The following is a 22,605-nucleotide window of genomic DNA, read 5'->3' as shown; positions in this document are numbered from 1 at the left end:
TTAGGCCCTACCATTTTCCCACTGACTGTAGCCTCCAGAGAGTCCACCAGCTCGGCAGTGACTCCTATCAGGTTGTGGTGATCGGCCTGCATCTTATTGAACCTCCTCATGTAGCTGCTGGTCCTCTTCTCTGCTTCGGCCAGCTGCAGCTGCAGCTGCTGTATGGTGTCTGTAAACACATACAGTACACACACACACACACACACACACACATATACAGTACACACACACACACACACACACACACACACACACACACACACACACACACACACACACACACACACACACACACACACACACACACACACACACACATAAATCGAATCAAACAGACACACACACATAAGCACACAAACATCTAGTAAATTATGTAAGTCCCATAGCAGTAGAATGACTAGAATGGGATTCACCATTCAAGTCAATGAGGCCAAGTCAATATATTCAACTTGGGTTGAATATAGTAAAGTGTACATCTAAATTTAGTAAGCACACACTTAAGTTATAACTAGGTTTAGTTTGAACTTTCACATAGCTAGTGCAAATCGCCCCAGGGTTCAATTTTGCGGTTTTATCAACAGTCAATTTAGCTGACATTACAAGAATGTGAATGCAGATTCCATATTACCATGGCAATTCAGCATCAGCTGATAACAATCCAACTGTACTGCCTGACATGCATTTAGGTTACACTATTAACTAATACATTTGCAGTATCAGTATGTGTCCGTCATTGGCTCTAACCATGTGTGTGTGTATACCACGTTTACTGAAGGATAAGTCACAACACAAGGAATCATAGTATGTATGATGAGTCATGATGCTCATTCAGCACAGTCTACAGTAGGGTATTTTGTCAAGTGAAAGAATTCCACAGACTTGTTTAGACAGTGACAGGTATGAAAGTCCATCTGATGTAAAAAAATAAAATAAAAAAATATGCTCTTTAGAAAAAGACTGGAGAAGGACAATGATGTAAATAGAATGACAAGCGAATGGAAAACATATATTATATTTATATGGGGACAATCACCTTTGGTATTCCTTCCGCCGTCCTTCTGCGTAGCGCCCACGTTAAAGAAACACAATCATATTCGGTATCGCTTGCCGCGCGGCAGCAGAAATAACAGATTACTGAGACATTTTCAACATTTGCAAAGGATATCCTGCATCATTATATCTGACAGGTGTTTGTCTTTCCAATTGAAATGACGGCCCGCCTTTCAATGTTTGTTTAAGGTATGCATCACAAAGCAGAAAAAAAGGAAGAAAATTGTTTTAAGTCAACATTGGTTGGTAAACACTACCCATTATTAGTGTCCATCAGGCCGGAACAGTGGCGTGGAGGAACTCCCATGCAGACAGTAAACAAGCCGTGTCGTCTTGACTGTTGGGTAAAGGCTGAGCTCCATAAATATTTTGATAATATTATAATCCTGAAGGATTTTCACAGCGGGGCGGATAAGGTTAAATGACGTGAATGGACGAGAAAGGAAAATCTACCCATTGTGTTTTCATATGAAAGCTACAATTGTTCTGATGTCATCAGCTTATCCAATTCTCCCACTACTTGCCTTTACACCAGAGGCGGGATCAGATGGTTGTTGTTGCACTCGAACATAGCCCGGCTTTCATAATATCAAAATCGCTTTTATTCCCCCTGCCTAATGCTTGGGAAGGTTGAGTGATTGCCTGAACCTTAACCATCACTTTAGTGGCTGAAAGAAAAGCTTTTTATTGGAGTCTTGAATACGCGTCACAGATGAGAGCAAGAGCTAGCTGTATTTGGAGTGGCTTGAATCAGAGAGTCATTCTCAGATTTTGTTCCCCACTCACTGATTTTCTCTCTCCTTTTCTCTCTCTAGAATACGCTACAGGACCTTCACTTAGCATTCACTGATGCCTCAAAAGTTTCTAAGCCATCTCTGTAACTAAGGATGGTAAAAGCGTTCTTTGAATACAGAAAACCTTAGGAAACTTTGGCAGGGTGAGAATAGAGCGTTACTACTTGAACAACTGTTGGTTAAACACCTCAGTCCCTCTGTTTAGGAAACTAAGTACAATACCCCGATAATGGTCGTTTGAGACTGAAATAAATTGTTGTTGTGCACTGACTGTAAAGACTCTATTCTCAGACTATGAGGAGTCGAAAGTATCGAACGAAAGTTAGTTGTCAATTTTGTCATTTAAAAAACTAACACACAGGCATTTTCCCACCTCTTACGCCAAGGTTGGTAATTTGGCTGTCTAACATCAGCTCGCTTGAGCTGAGGTGGGAGGGTTGGAAATATTGTAGGTATGTCCTTAAAAACGTGCACCAATATGCCAATTTCAACAAGCGCAACTAGAGATATTTAAGACAGCTGGTCTTAGGGGTAACGGGGAATGGTTTTGTCATGGGAGTTTGTCATTGGTGTTTGTCATTGGTTTTGCCAGGGGAGGTGTATACAGTAGTAGCCTTATCGGTACATCACCAATGTTTTACTAAAATATCACGAGCAGCAAAACAGTCAGACATTCCCTTTTTTTTTTATTTATATTGGACATTATTTTTGTCCAGCTTCTGTGAAATGTTTGGACTCATTCTGTGTAATGCCCATTGCATGAAAGGTGTCATTGACAGTAGGAAGCCTGTTCAGGAACATCAAGTTATTTTTAAAAAACTGCATATTGTTTTTCAAAATGTATAATTTTGTCAAAAATGCATCTTCCACTTTCCTCTGTTGGACCCAACTGTCAAGTCTCAGGAATTCCCATCTCTGTCTGTGGTGCCGAATCCACTTGTAGCTACAGTGCATTTGGGAAATATTCAGACGCCTTGACTTATTCCACATTGTTACGTTACAGCCTGATTCTTAACTGGTTTGCAAAAATGTTTTCCTCATCAAAAAACACCAAAACAGAAATACCTTATTCAGACCCTTTGCTAGGAGACTAAAAATTGAGCTCAGGTGCATCCTGTTTCCATTGATCATCCTTGAGATGTTTCTACAACTTGATTGGAGTCCACCTGTGGTAAATCCAATTGATTGGACATGATTTGGAAAGGCACACATCTGTCTATATAAGGTCCCATAGTTGACAGTGCATGTTAGAGCAAAAACCAAGCCATGAGTTCGAAGGAAATGTCTGTAAAGCTCCGAGACAGGATGTGTCGAGGCACAGATCTGGAGAACGGCACCCAAACATTTCTGCAGCATTGAAGGTCCTCAAGGACACAGTTTTCTCCATCATTCTTAAATGGAAGAAGATCGTAACCACCAAGACCACCAAGCTCTTCCTAGAGCTGGCCGCCCGGCCAAACTGAGCAATCGAGGGAGAAGTTGGTCAGGGAGGTGACCAAGAACCCGATGGAAGGCACTCCTCAGTAAAAGACACATGACAGCCCACTTGGAGTTTGCCAAAGGGCACCTAAAGGACTCTCAGACTATGAGAAACAAGATTCTCTGGTCTGATGAAACCAAGATTTAACTCTTTGGCCTGAATGCCAAGCGTCACGTCTGGAGGAAACCTGGCACCATCCCTACGGTGAAGCATGGAGGTGGCAGTATCATGTTGTGGAGATGTTTTTATTTTACCTTTATTTAACTAGGCCAGTCAGTTAAGAACAAATTCTTATTTTCAATGACGGCCTAGGAACAGTGGGTTAACTGCCTTGTTCAAGGGCAGAACGACAGATTTGTACCTTGTCAGCTCGGGACCTTTCGGTTACTAGTTCAACGCTCTAACCACTAGGCTACGCTTTCGCCCCAGCGGCAAGGACTGGGAGACTAGGATCAGGATCAGGATCGAGGGAAAGATGAACGGAGCAAAGGACAGAGAGATCCTTGATGAAAACCTGCTCCAGAGCGCTCAGAACTTCAGACTGAGGTGAAGGTTCAACCTTCCAACAGGACAACGACCCGAAGCACACAGCCAAGACAACGCAGGAGTGGCTTCTGTACAAGTCTCTGAATGTTATTGAGTGGCCCAGCCAGAGCTCGGACTTGAACCCAATTGAACATCTCTGGAGAGACATGAAAATAGCTGTGCAGCGACGCTCCCCATCTAACCTGACAGATCTTGAGAGGATCTGCAGAGAAGAATGGGAGAAACTCACCAAATACAGGTGTGCCAAGCTTGTAGCGTCATACCCAAGAAGACTATAATCTGTAATCGCTGCCAAAGGTACCTCAACAAAGTATTGTATTTAATACATTCTAAAAAACGGTTTTTGCTTTGTCATTATGGGGTATTGTATGTAGATTTATTATATTTGTTGGGGATTGATCTGATGAAATGGTTATATTTGTTGGGGATTGATCTGATGAAATGGTTGTTTTTGTTGGGGATTGATCTGATGAAATGGTTATATTTGTTGGGGATTGATCTGATGAAATGGTTATATTTTGGGGGGAATTGATCTGATGAAATGGTTGTTTTTGTTGGGGATTGATCTGATGAAATGGTTGTTTTTGTTGGGGATTGATCTGATGAAATGGTTGTTTTTGTTGGGGATTGATCTGATGAAATGGTTGTTTTTGTTGGGGATTGATCTGATGAAATGGTTGTTTTTGTTGGGGATTGATCTGATGAAATGGTTGTTTTTGTTGGGGATTGATCTGATGAAATGGTTGTTTTTGTTGGGGATTGATCTGATGAAATGGTTGTTTTTGTTGGGGATTGATCTGATGAAATGGTTGTTTTTGTTGGGGATTGATCTGATGAAATGGTTGTTTTTGTTGGGGATTGATCTGATGAAATGGTTGTTTTTGTTGGGGATTGATCTGATGAAATGGTTGTTTTTGTTGGGGATTGATCTGATGAAATGGTTGTTTTTGTTGGGGATTGATCTGATGAAATGGTTGTTTTTGTTGGGGATTGATCTGATGAAATGGTTATATTTTGGGGGGAATTGATCTGATGAAATGGTTGTTTTTGTTGGGGATTGATCTGATGAAATGGTTGTTTTTGTTGGGGATTGATCTGATGAAATGGTTATATTTTGGGGGGAATTGATCTGATGAAATGGTTGTTTTTGTTGGGGATTGATCTGATGAAATGGTTGTTTTTGTTGGGGATTGATCTGATGAAATGGTTGTTTTTGTTGGGGATTGATCTGATGAAATGGTTGTTTTTGTTGGGGATTGATCTGATGAAATGGTTGTTTTTGTTGGGGATTGATCTGATGAAATGGTTGTTTTTGTTGGGGATTGATCTGATGAAATGGTTATATTTTGGGGGGAATTGATCTGATGAAATGGTTGTTTTTGTTGGGGATTGATCTGATGAAATGGTTGTTTTTGTTGGGGATTGATCTGATGAAATGGTTATATTTTTGTTATCTGTTACAAATGTTTCTATTAACCTTTTTAGTTCTGAGGCTAAGTATTTGTTGTCAGTGGCTTGACAACTCATGTCTAACACTCTAAATATCATTAAATTGAGATTTTGTGTGACTGATCTACACACAATACCCCATAATGTCAAACTGGAATTTTGTTTGTAGAAATTTATAAAACATTAAAAGCTGAAATGTTTTTCAATGCCTCGCAAAGAAGGGAACTGACTGGTAGACAGTACTACAAAGATACAGGCATTTTTCCTAACTCAGTTGCCGGAGAGGAAGGAAACCTCAGAGATTTCACGATGAGGCCAAATTGAATACAGCTAGAAGCACAGGCAAAATCCTAGAGGAAAACCTGGTTCAGTCTGCTTTCCAACAGACACTGGGTGACGAATTCACCTTTCAGCAGGACAATAACCTAAAACACAAGGCCAAATATACTCTGGAGTTGGTTACCAAGATGACATTGAATGTTTTGCATCAAAAAAAAAAAAAAGTTTTTCCTCCACATTATCTTAACTTCTTATGGCTGGGGGCAGTATTGAGTAGCTTGGATGAAAAAGGTACCCAGAGAAAACTGCCTGCTACTCAGTCCCAGAAGCTAAGATGTGCATATTATTGGTAGATTTGGATAGAAAACACCCTGAAGTTTCTAAAACTGTTTGAATGATGTCTGTGCGTACAACAGAACTCATATGGCAGGCAAAAACCTGAGAAATATTCCAACCAGGAAGTGGGAAATCTGAGGTTTGTAGGTTTGCCTATCCAATATACAGTGTCTATGGGGTAATATTGCACTTCCTACGGCTTCAACTAGATGTCAACAGTCTTTAGAACCTTGTTTGATGCTTCTACTGTGAAGGAGGGGGGAATGGGAGCTGTTTGAGTCAGGGCTCTGGCAGAGTGCCACGAGCTCACTCAGGCGCGCCCCCGTGACAGTTAGCTGCATTCCATCGCATTTCTACAGACAAAGGAATTCTCTGGTTGAAACATTATTGAAGATTAATTTTAAAAACATCCTAAAGATTGATTCTATACATCGTTTGACATGTTTCTACGAACTGTAATGGAATTTTTTGACTTTTCGTCTGGCCTGCGCGTCATCAATTTGGATTTTGGAACTAAACGCGCAAACAAAAAGGAGGTATTTGGACATAAATTATGGACGTTATCGAACAAAACAAACATTTATTGTGGAACTGGGATTCCTGGGAGTGCATTCTGATGAAGATCATCAAAGGTAAGTGAATATTTATAATGCTATTTCTGACTTCTGTTGACTCCACAACATGGCGGATATCTGTATGGCTTGTTTTGGTCTCTGAGCGCTGATTATAGCATGGTGTGCTTTTTCCGTAAAGGTTTTTTGAAATATGACACAGCGGTTGCATTAAGGAGAAGTTTATCTAAAGTTCCATGTATAATACTTGTATCTTTTATTAATGTTTATTATGAGTATTTCTGTAAATTGATGTGGCTCTCTGAAAAATCACAGGATGTTTTGGAGGCAAAACATTACTGAAAATAACGCGCCAATGTAAACTAAGATTTTTGGATATAAATATGAACTTTATCGAACAAAACATACATGTATTGTGTCACATGAAGTCCTATGAGTGTCATCTGATGAAGATCATCAAAGGTTAGTGATTAATTTTATCTCTATTTCTGCTTTTTGTGACTCCTCCCTTTGGCTGGAAAAATGGCTGTGTTATTCTGTGACTAGGTACTGACCTAACATAATCGTTTGGTGTGCTTTCGTCGTAAAGCCTTTTTGGAATCGGACACTGTGGTGGGATTACCAACAAGTTTATCTTTAAAATGGTGTAAAATACTTGTATGTTTGTGGAATTTTAATTATGAGATTTCTGTTGTTTGAATTTGGCGCCCTGCACTTTCACTGGCTGTTGTCAAGTCGATCCCGTTAACGGGATCTCAGCCATAAGAAGTTTTAATAAAAAAGTCAGCCGTAAGATTAAAGAAAGGCTACATCTAATATTTTCTCCCAAAAATACTGTTCGCAATTCACAAATTATTATTTTGATTCAGAAATTATTATTTAGATTCACATGATTCGATTCATTGCATTTCATTCATTGCATTCATTGCATTTCCCCTCGATTCATTGCATTTCCCCGAAATTCAGATAGCTAATGTTCTGAAAGAGCTACAAAATCTGGAACCCTACAAATCAGCTGGGCTAGACAATCTGGACCCTCTCTTTCTAAAATTAACCGCCGCAATTGTTACAACCCCTATTACTAGCTTGTTCAACCTCTCTTTCGTATCGTCTGAGATCCCATAAGATTGGAAAGCTGCCGTGGTCATCCGCCTCTTCAAAGGGGGAGACACTCTAGACCCAAACTGTTACAGACCTATATCTATCCTACCCTGCCTTTCAAAAGTCTTCGAAAGCCAAGTTAATAAACAGATCACCGAACATTTCGAATCCCACCGTACCTTCTCTGCTATGCAATCTGGTTTCCGAGCTGGTCATGGGTGCCCCTCAGCCACGCTCAAGGTCCTAAACAATATCATAACCGCCATCGATAAAAGACAGTACTGTGCAGCCGTCTTCATCGACCTGGCCAATGCTTTCCACTCTGTCAATCACCGCATTCTTATCGGCAGACTCAACAGCCTTGGTTTCTCAAATGACTGCCTCGCCTGGTTCACCAACTACTTCTCAGATAGAGTTCAGTGTGTCAAATCAGAGGGCCTGTTGTCCGGACCTTTGGCAGTCTCTATGGGGGTGCCACAGGGTTCAATTCTCGGGCCGACTCTTTTCTCTGTATACATCAATGATGTCGCTCTTGTTGCTGGTGATTCTCTGATCCACCTCTACGCAGACGACACCATTCTGTAAACTTCTGACCCTTCTTTAGACACTGTGTTAACTAATCTCCAGACGAGCTTCAATGCCATACAACACTCCTTCTGTTGCCTCCAACTGCTCTTAAATGCAAGTAAAACTAAATGCATGCTCCTCAACCGATCCCTGCCTACACCCGCCCGCCCGTCTAGCATCACTACTCTGGACGGTTCTGACTTAGAATATGTGGACAACTACAAATACCTAGGTGTCTGGTTAGACTGTAAACTCTCCTTCCAGACTCACATTAAGCATCTCCAATCCAAAATTAAATCTAGAATCGGCTTCCTATTTCGCAACAAAGCATCCTTCACTCGTGCTGCCAAACATACCCTCGTAAAACTGACTATCCTACTTCGGCGACTTCGGCGATGACATTTACAAAATAGCCTCCAACACTCTACTTAGCAAATTGGATGTAGTCTATCACAATGCCATCTGTTTTGTCACCAATGCCCCATATACTACCCACCACTGCGACCTGTATGCTCTCGTCAGCTGGCCCTCACTACATATTCGTTGCCAAACCCACTGGCTCCAGGTAATCTATAAGTCTTTGCTAGGTAAAACCTCGCCTTATCTCAGCTCACTGGTCAACATAGCAGCACCCACCCGTAGCATGCGCTCCAGCAAGTACAGTGGGGAGAACAAGTATTTGATACACTGCCGATTTTGCAGGTTTTCCTACTTACAAAGCATGTAGAGGTCTGTAATTTTTATCATAGGTACACTTCAACTGTGAGAGACGGAATCTAAAACAAAAATCCAGAAACTCACATTGTATGATTTTTAAATAATTAATTTGCATTTTATTGCATGACATAAGTATTTGATCACCTACCAACCAGTAAGAATTCCGGCTCTCACAGACCTGTTAGTTTTTCTTTAAGAAACCCTCCTGTTCTCCACTCATTACCTGTATTAACTGCACCTGTTTGAACTCGTTACCTGTATAAAAGACACCTGTCCACACACTCAATCAAACAGATTCCAACCTCTCCACAATGGCCAAGACCAGAGAGCTGTGTAAGGACATCAGGGATAAAATTGTAGACCTGCACAAGGCTGGGATGGGCTACAGGACAATAGGCAAGCAGCTTGGTGAGAAGGAAACAACTGTTGGCGCAATTATTAGAAAATGGAAGAAGTTCAAGATGACGGTCAATCACCCTCGGTCTGGGGCTCCATGCAAGATTTCACCTCGTGGGGCATCAATGATCATGAGGAAGGTGAGGGATCAGCCCAGAACTACACGGCAGGACCTGGTCAATGACCTGAAGAGAGCTGGGACCACAGTCTCAAAGAAAACCATTAGTAACACACTACGCCGTCATGGATTAAAATCCTGCAGCGCACGCAAGGTCCCCCTGCTTAAGCCAGTGCATGTCCAGGCCTGTCTGAAGTTTGCCAATGACCATCTGGATGATCCAGAGGAGGAATGGGAGAAGGTCATGTGGTCTGATGAGACAAAAATAGAGCTTTTTGGTCTAACTCCACTCGCCGTGTTTGGAGGAAGAAGAAGTATGAGTACAACCCCAAGAACACCATCCCAACCGTGAAGCATGGAGGTGGAAACATCATTCTTTGGGGATGCTTTTCTGCAAAGGGGACAGGACGACTGCACCGTATTGAGGGGAGGATGGATGGGGCCATGTATCGCGAGATCTTGGCCAACAACCTCCTTCCCTCAGTAAGAGCATTGAAGATGGGTCGTGGCTGGGTCTTCCAGCATGACAACGACACGAAGCACACAGCCATGGCAACTAAGGAGTGGCTCCGTAAGAAGCATCTCAAGGTCCTGGAGTGGCCTAGCCAGTCTCCAGACCTGAACCCAATAGGAAATCTTTGGAGGGAGCTGAAACTCCATATTGCCCAGCGACAGCCCCGAAACCTGAAGGATCTGGAGAAGATCTGTAGGGAGGAGTGTGCCAAAATCCCTGCTGCAGTGTGTGCAAACCTAGTCAAGAACTACAGGAAACGTATGATCTCTGTAATTGCAAACAAAGGTTTCTGTACCAAATATTAAGTTCTGCTTTTCTGATGTATCAAATACTTATGTCATGCAATAAAATGCTAATTAATTACTTAAAAATCATACAATGTGATTTTCTGGATTTTTGTTTTAGATTCCGTCTCTCATAGTTGAAGTGTACCTATGATAAAAATTACAGACCTCTACATGCTTTGTAAGTAGGAAAACCTGCAAAATCGGCAGTGTATCAAATACTTGTTCTCCCCACTGTATATTTCACTGGTCATCCCCAAAGCCAACTCCTGCTTTGGCCGCCTCTCTTTCCAGTTTTCTGCTGCCAATGACTGGAATGAATTGCAAAAATCACTGAAGCTGGAGTCTTATATCTCCCTCACTAACTTCAAGCATCAGCTGTCAGAGCAGCTTACCGATCATTGCACCTGTACACAGCCCATCTGTAAATAGCCCACCCAACTACCTCATTCCCATATTGTTATTTATTTTTTGCTCCTTTGCACCCCAGTATCTTTACTTCCACATTCATCTTCTGCACATCTATCACTCCAGTGTTTCATTGCTATATTGTAATTATGTCGCCACTATGGCCTATTTATTGCCTTGCCTCCCTACTCTTCTACATTTACACTGTATATAGACTTTTCTATTGTTTTACTGACTGTATGTTTGTTTATCCCATGTGTAACTGTGTGTTGTTGTTTGTGTCGCACTGCTTTGCTTTATCTTGGGCAGGTCGCAGTTGTAAATGAGAACTTGTTCTCAACTAGCCTACCTGGTTAAATAAAGGTGAAATTTTAAAATAAAAGAATAATAAAAATTTAAAATTAACTGAATACCAACTAATACAACGTCGAAGTGGATCGTTAGTTTAATCTCCTCAAAAGTATATAGCTTAAATTAATAATATGAATCCTTAAAAAAAAGAAAGTGAATAAACTTTGTATGGGCTTATTTCGCAAGTGTCGGGGAAAAGTTTTTGAGGACATTACGAAATCATGAATTCACATTCCCACTCCCAGTTTGGAGATGCCAGCCCTAGCCTATAGGCCTACTGTTTCTAATGTAGATAACACAGCTTCATGGTATCAAAACATTGCATTTTAAAGAGAGAGCATTGCGCCTTGATTCCACCGTATTTTTTTTTTTTATGCTCCGGAGTTGAACCTATTCCCGCTATTTATCCAGACACCAAAAAAGCTGAACAGATGAACACATTTTGATTTGCATTGCAATTATGATCCCAATAGCAGGTCTAACTCTACTTCTATTGTAGCCTACTGTTTTTAACAGATATGGATGACATGGGTTCATGGTAGCCTACTGTTTTTAACAGATATGGATGACATGGGTTCATGGTAGCCTACTGTTTTTAACAGATATGGATGACATGGGTTCATGGTAGCCTACTGTTTTTAACAGATATGGATGACATGGGTTCATGGTAGGCTACTGTTTTTAACAGATATGGATGACATGGGTTCATGGTAGCCTACTGTTTTTAACAGATATGGATGACATGGGTTCATGGTAGGCTTATCAAAACATGCCGCAAACGTCGAGTCACCGACACACGCATCAGCAAGCGGGCATATCGCACATCTCGCAGACTTTTTGGGGGATTTTTTTTTTTTTTATCGTCCGGAGTTGAGAATTTTGGAAGCCAATCCCGAGACCAAAAAATCTGAACAGATAAACACATATTTGATTTGTTGGAGGGGGGAATTGCATTGAATCAAATTTTTTATTTCCAATGATTTCCCGCCCGTAAGGTGCCACTATTTTATTTATTTAAATAACCTATTTAACTAGGCAAGTCAGTTAAGAACAAATTATTATTTACAATGTCAGCCTACCGGGGAACAGTGGGTTAACTGCCTTGTTCAGGTGCAGAACGACAGATTTTTACCTTGTCAGCTCGGGGGATTCGATCCACCTACTGGCCCAACACTCTAACCACTAGGCTACCTGCCGCCCCACTAGTGTATATAGGTTTTATTATATGATTTTATGCTGTGAACGTCAGATTGCGCTTCCTGGTGTGACCTCAGCTTAACTGAATATGGGTCACATTTAATGATTCTTGTCAAAAAAGGGATACATATAACGACAGAAGCCTTGGAGTGTTGGACACGTTCAGTGTCACAGTCAGGAACTTCTCCAGCTCTTGCTTCATCTCTGGAATCCAGGAATCCTGATAACAACATACCATAGCATAACATGGGCAGTTAGTGAAGTACAGCACATTCATTCATTCATTCAGTCATTCATGTGTCCAATCAGTGTCCCGCCCTGCATTGCTTTTTTGGTTGTTACATACTGCTAATGTTGATATGACATGTATAGTGAGTACGTTCAGGGACAATGGTGTCACCTGGAAGAGATCTCTGAAGGAGGGGTGCACCATAGGGTTGGGCACGAAGGGGAGGGCGTAGTAGGGTAGGAACTCAGTGGTCTGACTGAGTGCTGCCCCTCGCGTCTCCAGGTAGTTCTTGAAGTGGGTGATCCTCACCTCAAAGTCTGCTCGGTCCTGTGGGAGAAACACATTCAAACGAAATTATTGATTGCATTTATTTGGTAATTAAAAGTAGTGGGCTGCTCCAGCTGGAGACAACATTGCTAAGAGTATTGGACTATTGATATGGGGCAGTAGTACTCTTGTTGTATACAGGCTCTGTATGTATTGATATGGGAGGGCAGTACTCTTGTTGTATACAGGCTCTGTATGTATTGACATGGGAGGGCAGTACTCTTGTTGTATACAGGCTCTGTATGTATTGACATGGGAGGGCAGTACTCTTGTTGTATACAGGCTCTGTATGTATTGACATGGGAGGGCAGTACTCTTGTTGTATACAGGCTCTGTATATATTGATATGGGAGGGCAGTACTCTTGTTGTATACAGGCTCTGTATGTATTGACATGGGAGGGCAGTACTCTTGTTGTATACAGGCTCTGTATGTATTGACATAGGAGGGCAGTACTCTTGTTGTATACAGGCTCTGTATGTATTGACATGGGAGGGCAGTACTCTTGTTGTATACAGGCTCTGTATGTATTGATATGGGAGGGGAGTACTCTTGTTGTATACAGTGCATTCGGAAAGTATTCAGACTTGTTCCCTCATCAAATCTACACACAACACCTCATAATGACAAAGCAAAAAACGTTTTTTTCTCAAAATGTTTGCAAATGTATTAAAAATAAAAAACTGAAATATCACATTTACATAATTATTCAGAACCTTTACTCAGTACTTTGTTGAAGCACCTTTGGCAGTGATTACAGCCTCGAGTCTTCTTGGGTATGATACTGCAAGCTTGGCACACCTGTATTTGTGGAGTTTCTCCCATTCTTCTCTGCAGATTCTCTCAAGCTCTGTCAGGTTATTTTCAGGTCTCTTCAGAGATGTTAGCTCGGGTTCAAGTCCGAGCTATGGCTGGGCCACTCAACGACATTCAGAGACTTGTCCCCGAAGCCACTCCTGCGTTATCTTGGCTGTGTGCTTAGGGTCGTTGTCCTGTTGGAAGGTGAACCTTCGCCACAGTCTGAGGTCCTGAGTGCCCTGGAGCAGGTTTTCATCAAGAAGCTCTCTGTACGTTGCTCCGTTCATCTTTCCCTCGATTCTGACTAGTCTCCCAGTCCTTGCCGCTGAAAAACATCCCCACAGCATGATGCTGCCACCACCATGCTTCACCGTAGGGATGCTGCCACCACCATGCTTCACCATAGGGATGGTGCCACGTTTCCTCCAGACGTGACGCTTGGCATTCAGGCTAAAGAGTTCAATCTTGGTTTCGTCAGACCAGCAAATCTTGTTTCTCATGGTCTGAGAGTCATTTAGGTGCCTTTTGGCAAACTCCAAGCGGGCTGTCGTGTGCCTTTTACTGAGGAGTGGCTTCCGTCTGGCCACTCTACCATAAAGGCTTGATTGGTGGAGTTCTGCAGAGATGGTTGTCCTTCTGGAAGTTTTTCCCATCTCCACTGAGGAACTCTGGAGCTCTGTCGTAGTGACCATCGGGTTCTTGGTCACCTCCCTGACCAAGGCTTTTCTCCCCTGATTGCTCAGTTTGCCCGGGCGGCCAGCTCTAGGAAGAGTCTTGGTGGTTCCAAAGTTCTACCATTTAAGAATGATGGAGGTGGATGGAGAATGATAACTGTGTTCTTGGGGACCTTCAATGCTGCAGAAATGTTTTGGTACCCTTCCTCAGATATGTGCCTCGACACATCCTGTCTCGGGGCTCTATGGACAATTAACTTACCTCATGGCTTGGTTTTTGCTCTGACATGCTGTCAACTTTGAGACCTTATATAGGCATGTGTGTGCCTTTCCAAATCATGTCCAATCTATTGAATTTACCATAAGTGAATTCCAATCAAGTTGTAGAAACATCTCAAGGATGATCAATGGAAACAGGATGCACCTGAGCTCAATTTTGAGTCTCATAGCAAAGGGTCTGAATACTTATGTAAATAAGATTTTTTATTTTTTTTATACATTTGCATAAATGTCTAAAAACCTGCTTTCGCTTTATCATTATGGGGTATTGTGTGTAGATTGATGAGGGGAAAAAATATTTAATCCATTTGAGAATAAGGCTGTAACGTAACAAAATGTGGAAAAGGGGAAGGGGTCTGAATACTTTCCAAATGCACTGTATAGACTCATTGATATGTTTATGTACTGTATTGTATTAACAAGTTACGTTTTTAAACACGTGACCAAATGAATTTACTCTGATGGGATAATACAAAAAATAAGATTAGATTATCTACGGTGCACAACTTTCACAAACGCTATCGGTTATAGGTTATATAACTGCACTGGATAGGACCACCATTTTGATTTACTGGAACCAAGGAGCAACCAGTGTGAATGGCTTGTTGCTAAGGACAGGCTGCATGGTGCAGCGAGGCCATCTGTTGGCTGATGGTGATTTGATTATTATTATAATTTTTTTACATGCTATTTTTCTCACCACAAAGACGAGGGAGCTGATATGCAAAAGTACACAAAGCCAGGCTTGTGCTATAAAAAAAAAAAGAGCAACACTTAGCCTATAAGTCTGATATAAGAGGTAGAACATTGAGACAGAAAACGGAATACACCAGACCTGGGTTCAAATAGTTATTTCAAAATGTGCTCGATTGAGCTTGCCTAGTGCAGTGGTTCTCAAGCATGGGTACTCGGCCTATCCACAGCGGGCACTTAAGAAGTACTCGTGAGACAATAAGCCTCGTGGTAAAATGCACATGAGGATGTACATCAGGGGTACAACGGGCAAAGCAAAATGTCATTGTTCGTACAGTAACCGAACAAGGTTGATAACCAAAAGCGTCAAAACAGCTCATCTTGCATTCCATAATCAGGTTTAATTTCACACTCAAAGTATTTGAAAGATAACAAACACTATTTGAAACCTGGGTCTGGAACTCATACTAAAACACAATTAGAGCTTGGGTAACTTCTAACATGTTTTTTTTTTTTTATTGCACATCCAACGGAGTGACCCAGTTAGCGGTAGTACTTCAGAATAAGGAGAGGCATATTATACGTACATGTCTGCCCAAGTGGATTTTCAGGGGGAAGATGGTGAAGTGGACATGAAGGTAAAACTCCAGTTTCTGGGCGTGAGGATCACAATCCCTGACCTCCAGAGGGACAAACTCTGTCCACAGCTCGAAGAACACCTTGAAGTCGCCGTCCTCAAATGAGCTCAACAGGTCCTTCTGTAGGGATACAGGAGTGGGCTAGTACCATTCAAATAGAACCATCTTCCATCACGGAATTTTGGAATGACTCCTTTAGAACTTCAGCGTCTGTGGTTAGTATACTATTTGGGGTATCTATGACGAATGTCTGTCATTACCAGCAATGACCATAGAATGCAGCTTTAAAAAATAATTAAAAAAATAAACAATTTACCTGGATAATCAGCGTTTTCGAGTCCCGAAGACTGTTGCCTCTGGGCTTTGGAACAACTTTCCCTTTGTTTTTACACTCCTTCTCAAAGTGATGAACTGTCTCTTCAAATTCACCATACTTCAAATACTGGTCAAGAAAAAAAAAGAGAGAAGTTATAGCTTTCAATTCAGATTAAAACAAACAAACACTACCTACTTTTATCCAAATACTACACAATAGCATGTAGTGACTGAGACGATTAGAATTATCCTGGTCCCAGACGGGCTACATAGAATGACACAGGTGCAGCATCGTTGCATGGTTAGCAACATTAAGCACATTTGACTCGACACATCTGTGTTCCCAATGAGATGTCTTAAACCCTTGATTTCACATACCAATGAGATGTGTTAATAAACCCTTGATTTCCCATACCCTTCATAATATACTCTTTCCAATGAGATGCCATAGGCCCTTTACAATCGTACCCGTATACGGGTTGTAAAATGGTAGATTTGGGCACTGATAAACGCCTAAAATTGCAACACAGTTGCTTTACAGTAGCGTGCTATACATGACATCAGAGCTCTGGCACTGTGCTTCAGTGTTTTGACTGACAGCCGTTCTGAACTTGAGCACCGCACAACGAGAAGTTGCTCCCATCCCTCCTGCTGATTGGGCAACTATTGAAACATTTTTGTGTTGTCTGAGTGAGGGGGAAATGCTGTAAATTAAGAGGACTCTTTGTATTTTGAAAGAAGAGACGTTGAAGATTATAATAAATACTGCTTTGATGTCATACACGCCAGCCAAATACATGTGAGTCCAAATGTGCACTTCACATTTCCAAATCGTAAACCTCATGTCATATACAGAGTCAACGTTTATGATCTCTATGTTTGATGTACAGTTATAAGACGACAGCTATGGAACCCTGACCTGCTCACCGGATGTGCTACCTTGTCCTGGACCTGCTGTTTATGACTCTCTCTCTCTACCGCACCTGCTGTCTCTAACTCTGAATGATCAGCTATGAAAAGCCAACTGACATTTACTCCTGAGGTGCTGACCTGCTGCACCCTCTACAACCACTGTGATTATTATTATCTGACCCTGCTGGTCATCTATGAACGTTTGAACATCTTGGCCATGTACTGTTATAATCTCCAACCGGCACAGCCAGAAGAGGACTGGCCACCCCTCAGAGCCTGCTTCCTCTCTACGTTTCTTCCTAGGTTCCTGCCTTTCTAGGGAGTTTTTCCTAGCCACCGTGCTTCTACATCTGCATTGCTTGCTGTTTGGGGTTTTAGGCTGGGTTTCTGTACAGCACTTTGTGACATCAGCTGATGTAAAAAGGGCTTCATAAATACATTTGATTGATGATTGAATTTGATTGACATGTCGTCATACCCTGGGTTGTTCTGAACAGAATGAGCCTGTGTTTGTCTATTGTGATTTCTTTTTGCCGCGGCACAACGCACCTGAATGTACTCAGGACTCCATTCTATGCACACCAAAATTACTGTTTCCCTGAAATGAATTGTGAAAGCCTAACGCTGTAATATCGTATTTTATAACTTAGCTAGTCATGTTGGCAATTGCACAAGCTGTCAAATGATTCCCACCTGACCCAGATTGTGATTTATAAAGGCCATTTTTGGATTGACTAAACAACAACAGTAATTGTGTGATGGCGGGGATGCAGAGTTGTGTTCCATACAAAACAACTACAAGTGTGCTTTCTCTAGTTCCTCAATGACATCGCTAGAAGACTCTTCTTTGAGTGATAAAAGTGCATTGAAATGACTTAGGAACTGTGCACACTTTGGAGAGATGTGTGTCCACTTGGAGACACCAGTTAGGCCTCTCACTAGAACTCTTGGAATTCTTTTCTCTTATGTTGCGCCTACCCCACATTTTCCAGGAATATTCTTATCACGTTACTGAATGTGTCCAGGATATTTTCCTATTTCGTTATCAACAAATGCAGAAACAAGTACAGTAAATGTAAAACGCATATAAAATCAACAGTGTAATGTTTGGATTAAGTCCTGTGTCAGGTGAACTGTTTTGTCCTCACCTTTGGTCTTATAATTTTCACAGAATCTCCTAACTGTTCCCTTTCAATTGCTACCATGGTTATGCATATTCTTTTCATATTTTTTCTGTAAGAAACATTTCAATTTAGAATCGAAATTTACAGAATTGGTACCTGGAGGAAAATGGGGGAAGGTCGTGCTTTTTCAATTTCTGTCAAGGGGAGGGTTTAGTATTTTTTATTTACAAATCTAGTCCAGGGGAGGATCATGTAATTTATAATTGATGGAATTTCAGTATTTCTCAGTGTTTTTGAATTTTTAGAATGAGTTGCTTATTAGGCTATATATTGATGTGTACCCGATGCCGCCCCTCATCTCCGATTCTTTGCTAGGCGCGCAATATCAAATGCACCTATAGTCAATGCTCTGAGAAGCTCAGAGCAAAGTTATTTTTCTAAGATAACAGCTGGAACGTTTGTAAATAAAACTAGGCTGCATTACACACTGCAATGGATATGAGCCCTGGCCTGCTCTGCTCTTGCTGATCCAACACCTTTTCCGTGTGCTACCTAACCAAAGCTGTGCTGTGTAGGCCTACGGTGGAAGTTCAGGAGGAGAGTCAAAGGCTTCTAACGAATTTCTTATTTATATCTTGCGTGCCGACTAACCTATAACCTATGTTCTGTTCAGTTTGAGAAGAAGAGTGCGAAGATGAGAAGGAGGACCGGAGGTCAACTTTGATAGCTTGCTACTACTATATAATTGATTGATTTTCATAAAAACAATGTTTCTTGTCCATGTTATTGACCCTACAATAAGCAAGATTCAAGTAACTTACACTGTGGTGCAGAAACTTGGAAGCAGCAGTCGCGGCACAATCAATCGGAAAAATTAACACCTCACGGTGCTGAAAGTAGGTGAAATCTAGAAAGCATAATTCATTGCAACAGACTTCATTTTAATTACATTTAATTTACTAACAACAAGAGGGATTTATGTTGGAGCCTATTTCTTCTTATTTAATAAATAAGAGGTAGGCCTACCTGTTTGACAGATATTAGGCTATAGGCTGCTATATCTATAGATTTGTCAGCCAGTTCCTCCAACCACCATGCACTCTTTAAGTAGTCTACCTCCGTGTCAGTGAAGGGCTGTTCAGTTAAAACCAAGACTCGAATTGAAGGGGTATGAGAGGGTATGCCATAGGCCTACCTTTTCTTAAAGAAAATGGCAAAAAACACAGGTCTACCCTTTGTTAGCTTAAGATTTTGAAGAAAATAAAACGGATCTGATTTATATAAAAAGTGACTTATAACAGCGCTTGGCGATGCTTTATGCTACAAACAAATTGTAAAATACCCGGGAAAGACGTGACTCTGACGATATCATTGTTTCGTTTCTTTGACATTCAGAGGCTGAGCTTCAACCTTCTATGTGCTTTGCCTGGGAAGTAATGTATTTCTGTCACTATCAATTGGTTGATTATGGTATTCACTTTCTGCACAATAGAAGATGTTTAATCCCAGACAGCTTTCAGGGAAACACTTGTGACCTTTTCTCGTTGGGTTAAGCCACGGAAGACGAGTAGCCAACAGTTAAAGCTTACATTTACATGCGTCGGAAGGCCTACTCTGTCTGGGGTAGAAAGGTAGGCCTAACTTTTCAACGTACCATGTTCAGATTCCTAATGACATCTCAGATGTAATTATTTGCAAACACTTTTGTTGCAAACAAGACACACTGATTTGGCATTGGAGAATTATGATAAGAAAACACAGGCCTTTCTTTCTGTCTATTCTTTTCCTGTAAATTTGGTAATTTGTGTGGTATTAAAAAGGATTATGCTAATATGTAGACTTGCTTGACATTTTTATAAAATTAAATGTTTTCCATTGACCTGCAAATACAATGATAGATTCATGCAATGCTTTTACTATGAAGGAGATCTGTCCACCCCTACCTACTCTTGTGTGAGGTGGTCTGTGAACCCACAGCCCTCTATGCTATCAAAATCCCTGCGTTGCCATGTAATGCTTACAGGACGAAGAACAGTTTCTAAAACTGCATATCTAAGGCTCTGGTCTGTCCAATAAGTGAGGTTAAACGATAGAGGGTGGGTGGGGGGGGGGGGGTCACTTGTTTATTTTCAAGGTAAAATATATTTTGGTTAAGGGAGGGCCATCTATTTTCATTTCAGAGATGTCCAATTTTCTCCATTTTCTCCATTATTATAAATAAAGTTCATAGCCCTATCCATATAGGCCAATTCCCGCGAGTGTAAAAGTTAATATACCGTTCCTTTCACATACCTCCTTGATCATCCCGAGAAGATCAGCTTCATTGGCCAAGATGTCCCCCATCTCCTTTATCTCCCTGGAACTCATGTGAAGTTGTAAACACTGGCTAAAAGACACGGAAAGCATGCACTGGATTCTCTGCTCATGACTTCACAATGTAAGTGTGAAATCCCAACAATACTGCCATGTCTGGAATCGAGGCTATGTATGGATGGTTTTCAACACTGACATAATTGACACAGCAGGCAGGCACACTGACACAGCTTATTAGCCAAGGAGCTAGGTAGCTAAGTTACATAAAGCAGCTCAGAACTGGTGACTATATAGTTAGCTAGTTACTGGTACTAACTACACAAGTCAAAGCTAGCTACTAGCTAGCTACACAAAACATAACTTGCCCTTCCCATCCATAGCTAGTTGGAACGTTAGTTGTTTATCGGCATTTACCTGACCTAGCTAGCTAACGATAGCTAATCATCCAAACATGTGGTAAAGTTATATAGCACGCACAACCTTACCTTTTTCACATCGCAGTCTACTTCGAAATATGAATTAATATTAAACCTTTAAATATATGTATCTTTTTTTATAGGTTGACTAAGTGCAAGGTTATGCATAAAAACAAGACAGACAGCTAGCTAGCACATTAGCTAGCAACCAGACTAGGAAGACGCCTAGAATCCCTAGCAACCGAACTGTTGTGAAACTATGGCTGGAAAGTGGAGACAGATGACGTAAATGTCCTAAACAGCAGGGTATATGCTATTCTGAATCCTTGGGACGTCCCTGCCCAATTTTGAAGATTTAAAATGGTAAGGGTTATGGTTAAGGTTAGGGTAAGGGTAGACGTTAGGGTTAGGGTTTAGGGGTAGGGATGTCCCAAGGATCCCGGATAGCACTGACCAGAAAATTAATAGGGAAAGAATATGGTTTTGGGATAAACACAGAAAATAATGTCTGAAGTTACAGGTTTAGGAGATTGTATACGTTTTGTTCGATAAGATAATATCAGTCAGTTAACATGACCTTTATGAATTATGAATCCTTTAAGTGCTTAAAAGTTCACAAAAAGTGAAGTTAGCTGATGAAGATGATCTAGAACAAAACGTATAAAATCTCCTAAAGCTGTGTTTACCACAGACCTTATTTTTTTGCAATTATCCCCCCAAAAAACTACAAAAAAAACATAAATTTCCCCAAAGGCTTTGACCAACAAGCAATGGCAGAGTTTGTGCCTTCAAAAATACGCGATTGATTTTGCTCCCTATATAAATAATAACAATGATAACCAAAGGAAGTTATATGTTTTGACGTATGTGATCTGTGGTGGGCCATGAACATTCAATTCAAATAGTAGTATGTGAAATCACCACAGAAGGTTGGTGGCACCTTCATTTGGGAGGAACGGGCTTGTGGGAAAAGCTGGAGTGGAATCAGTGGAACGGTAACAAATACATGGCTTCCATGTGTTTGATGTCATTCCATATGCTCTGTTCGGGCTCTTATTATGAGCCATCCACCCCTCAGCAGCCTCCACTGGAAATCACAATCCTTTATTTAATGTTTAATCCACTGGACAACTGTTTAGGAGGCTGGGACAGCTGCAGCTGTCGTCTCTGCACAGACACTGGTGTGGGTCTTGGCCAGTTGATCAGTGAACAATTACATTATTTGTTTTTTACATTTTGAGGTTGCATCTTTAGGTTGAGAAGAGGTTTAAATTACTTGGCTCAGTAAATAGTTTTAGCACAAAAAATGATATTTTTGTTTTAGTTCTAATAGCTTTTGAGTCTAGGTTCACTTTCAGAGTGAAGTTGATTTGGTGTAATAATTCCCCAACAATGACTATTAGTTCAAAGATATTGTAGCCCCGACTGAGACTAAAACCTAGGTACAGTGACTATCAAGCCAACACCTTAACCATTACGACAAGAGGTCCGAACCCCATGACGAGGTTGCTATGTGTTGGGCTAAATAGCCATCACTAGGCGGCTTCCACATGGTTACGTAACCCTGCACCTTAGAGGCTGCTGCCGTATATACATATAGACTTGAAATCACTGTCCACTTTAATAACGGAACACTAGTCACTTGAATAATGTTTACATATTTTTGCTTTACTCATCTCATATGTATATACTGTATTGTATTCTACTGTATTTTAGTTAATGCCACTCC

At 41.1% G+C, this 22,605-nt stretch overlaps 1 protein-coding gene across 4 annotated transcripts in view; it reads right to left on the bottom strand.

The window, feature by feature from the left end:
- The window catches only part of LOC139539422 (lisH domain-containing protein ARMC9), a 113,303-nt gene extending 92,176 nt beyond the window's left edge, over nt 1-21,127 (bottom strand). The window contains exons 1-8 of one of the 4 annotated variants that reach the window (XM_071342373.1): nt 20,946-21,127; nt 20,440-20,533; nt 16,113-16,238; nt 15,746-15,916; nt 12,560-12,715; nt 12,287-12,379; nt 1,034-1,058; nt 12-169 (exon numbers count right to left, since the gene is read on the bottom strand). In XM_071342373.1, the coding sequence (XP_071198474.1) occupies nt 12-169; nt 1,034-1,058; nt 12,287-12,379; nt 12,560-12,715; nt 15,746-15,916; nt 16,113-16,238; nt 20,440-20,514 (804 nt within the window). In that variant the 5' untranslated portion in view covers nt 20,515-20,533; nt 20,946-21,127. Of the gene's footprint in view, nt 1-11; nt 170-1,033; nt 1,059-12,286; nt 12,380-12,559; nt 12,716-15,745; nt 15,917-16,112; nt 16,239-20,439; nt 20,798-20,945 lie in introns of those variants that run through there. The other 3 variants (XM_071342375.1, XM_071342371.1, XM_071342372.1) reach the window with 3 other exon arrangements.
- Between the last annotated feature and the right edge of the window lie 1,478 nt (nt 21,128-22,605).

Source organism: Salvelinus alpinus, chromosome 15 (assembly GCF_045679555.1).
Source record: "Salvelinus alpinus chromosome 15, SLU_Salpinus.1, whole genome shotgun sequence".
In the NCBI taxonomy this organism is placed as follows: Eukaryota; Metazoa; Chordata; class Actinopteri; order Salmoniformes; family Salmonidae; genus Salvelinus; species Salvelinus alpinus.
This window is presented reverse-complemented; position numbering and strand designations above follow the sequence as displayed.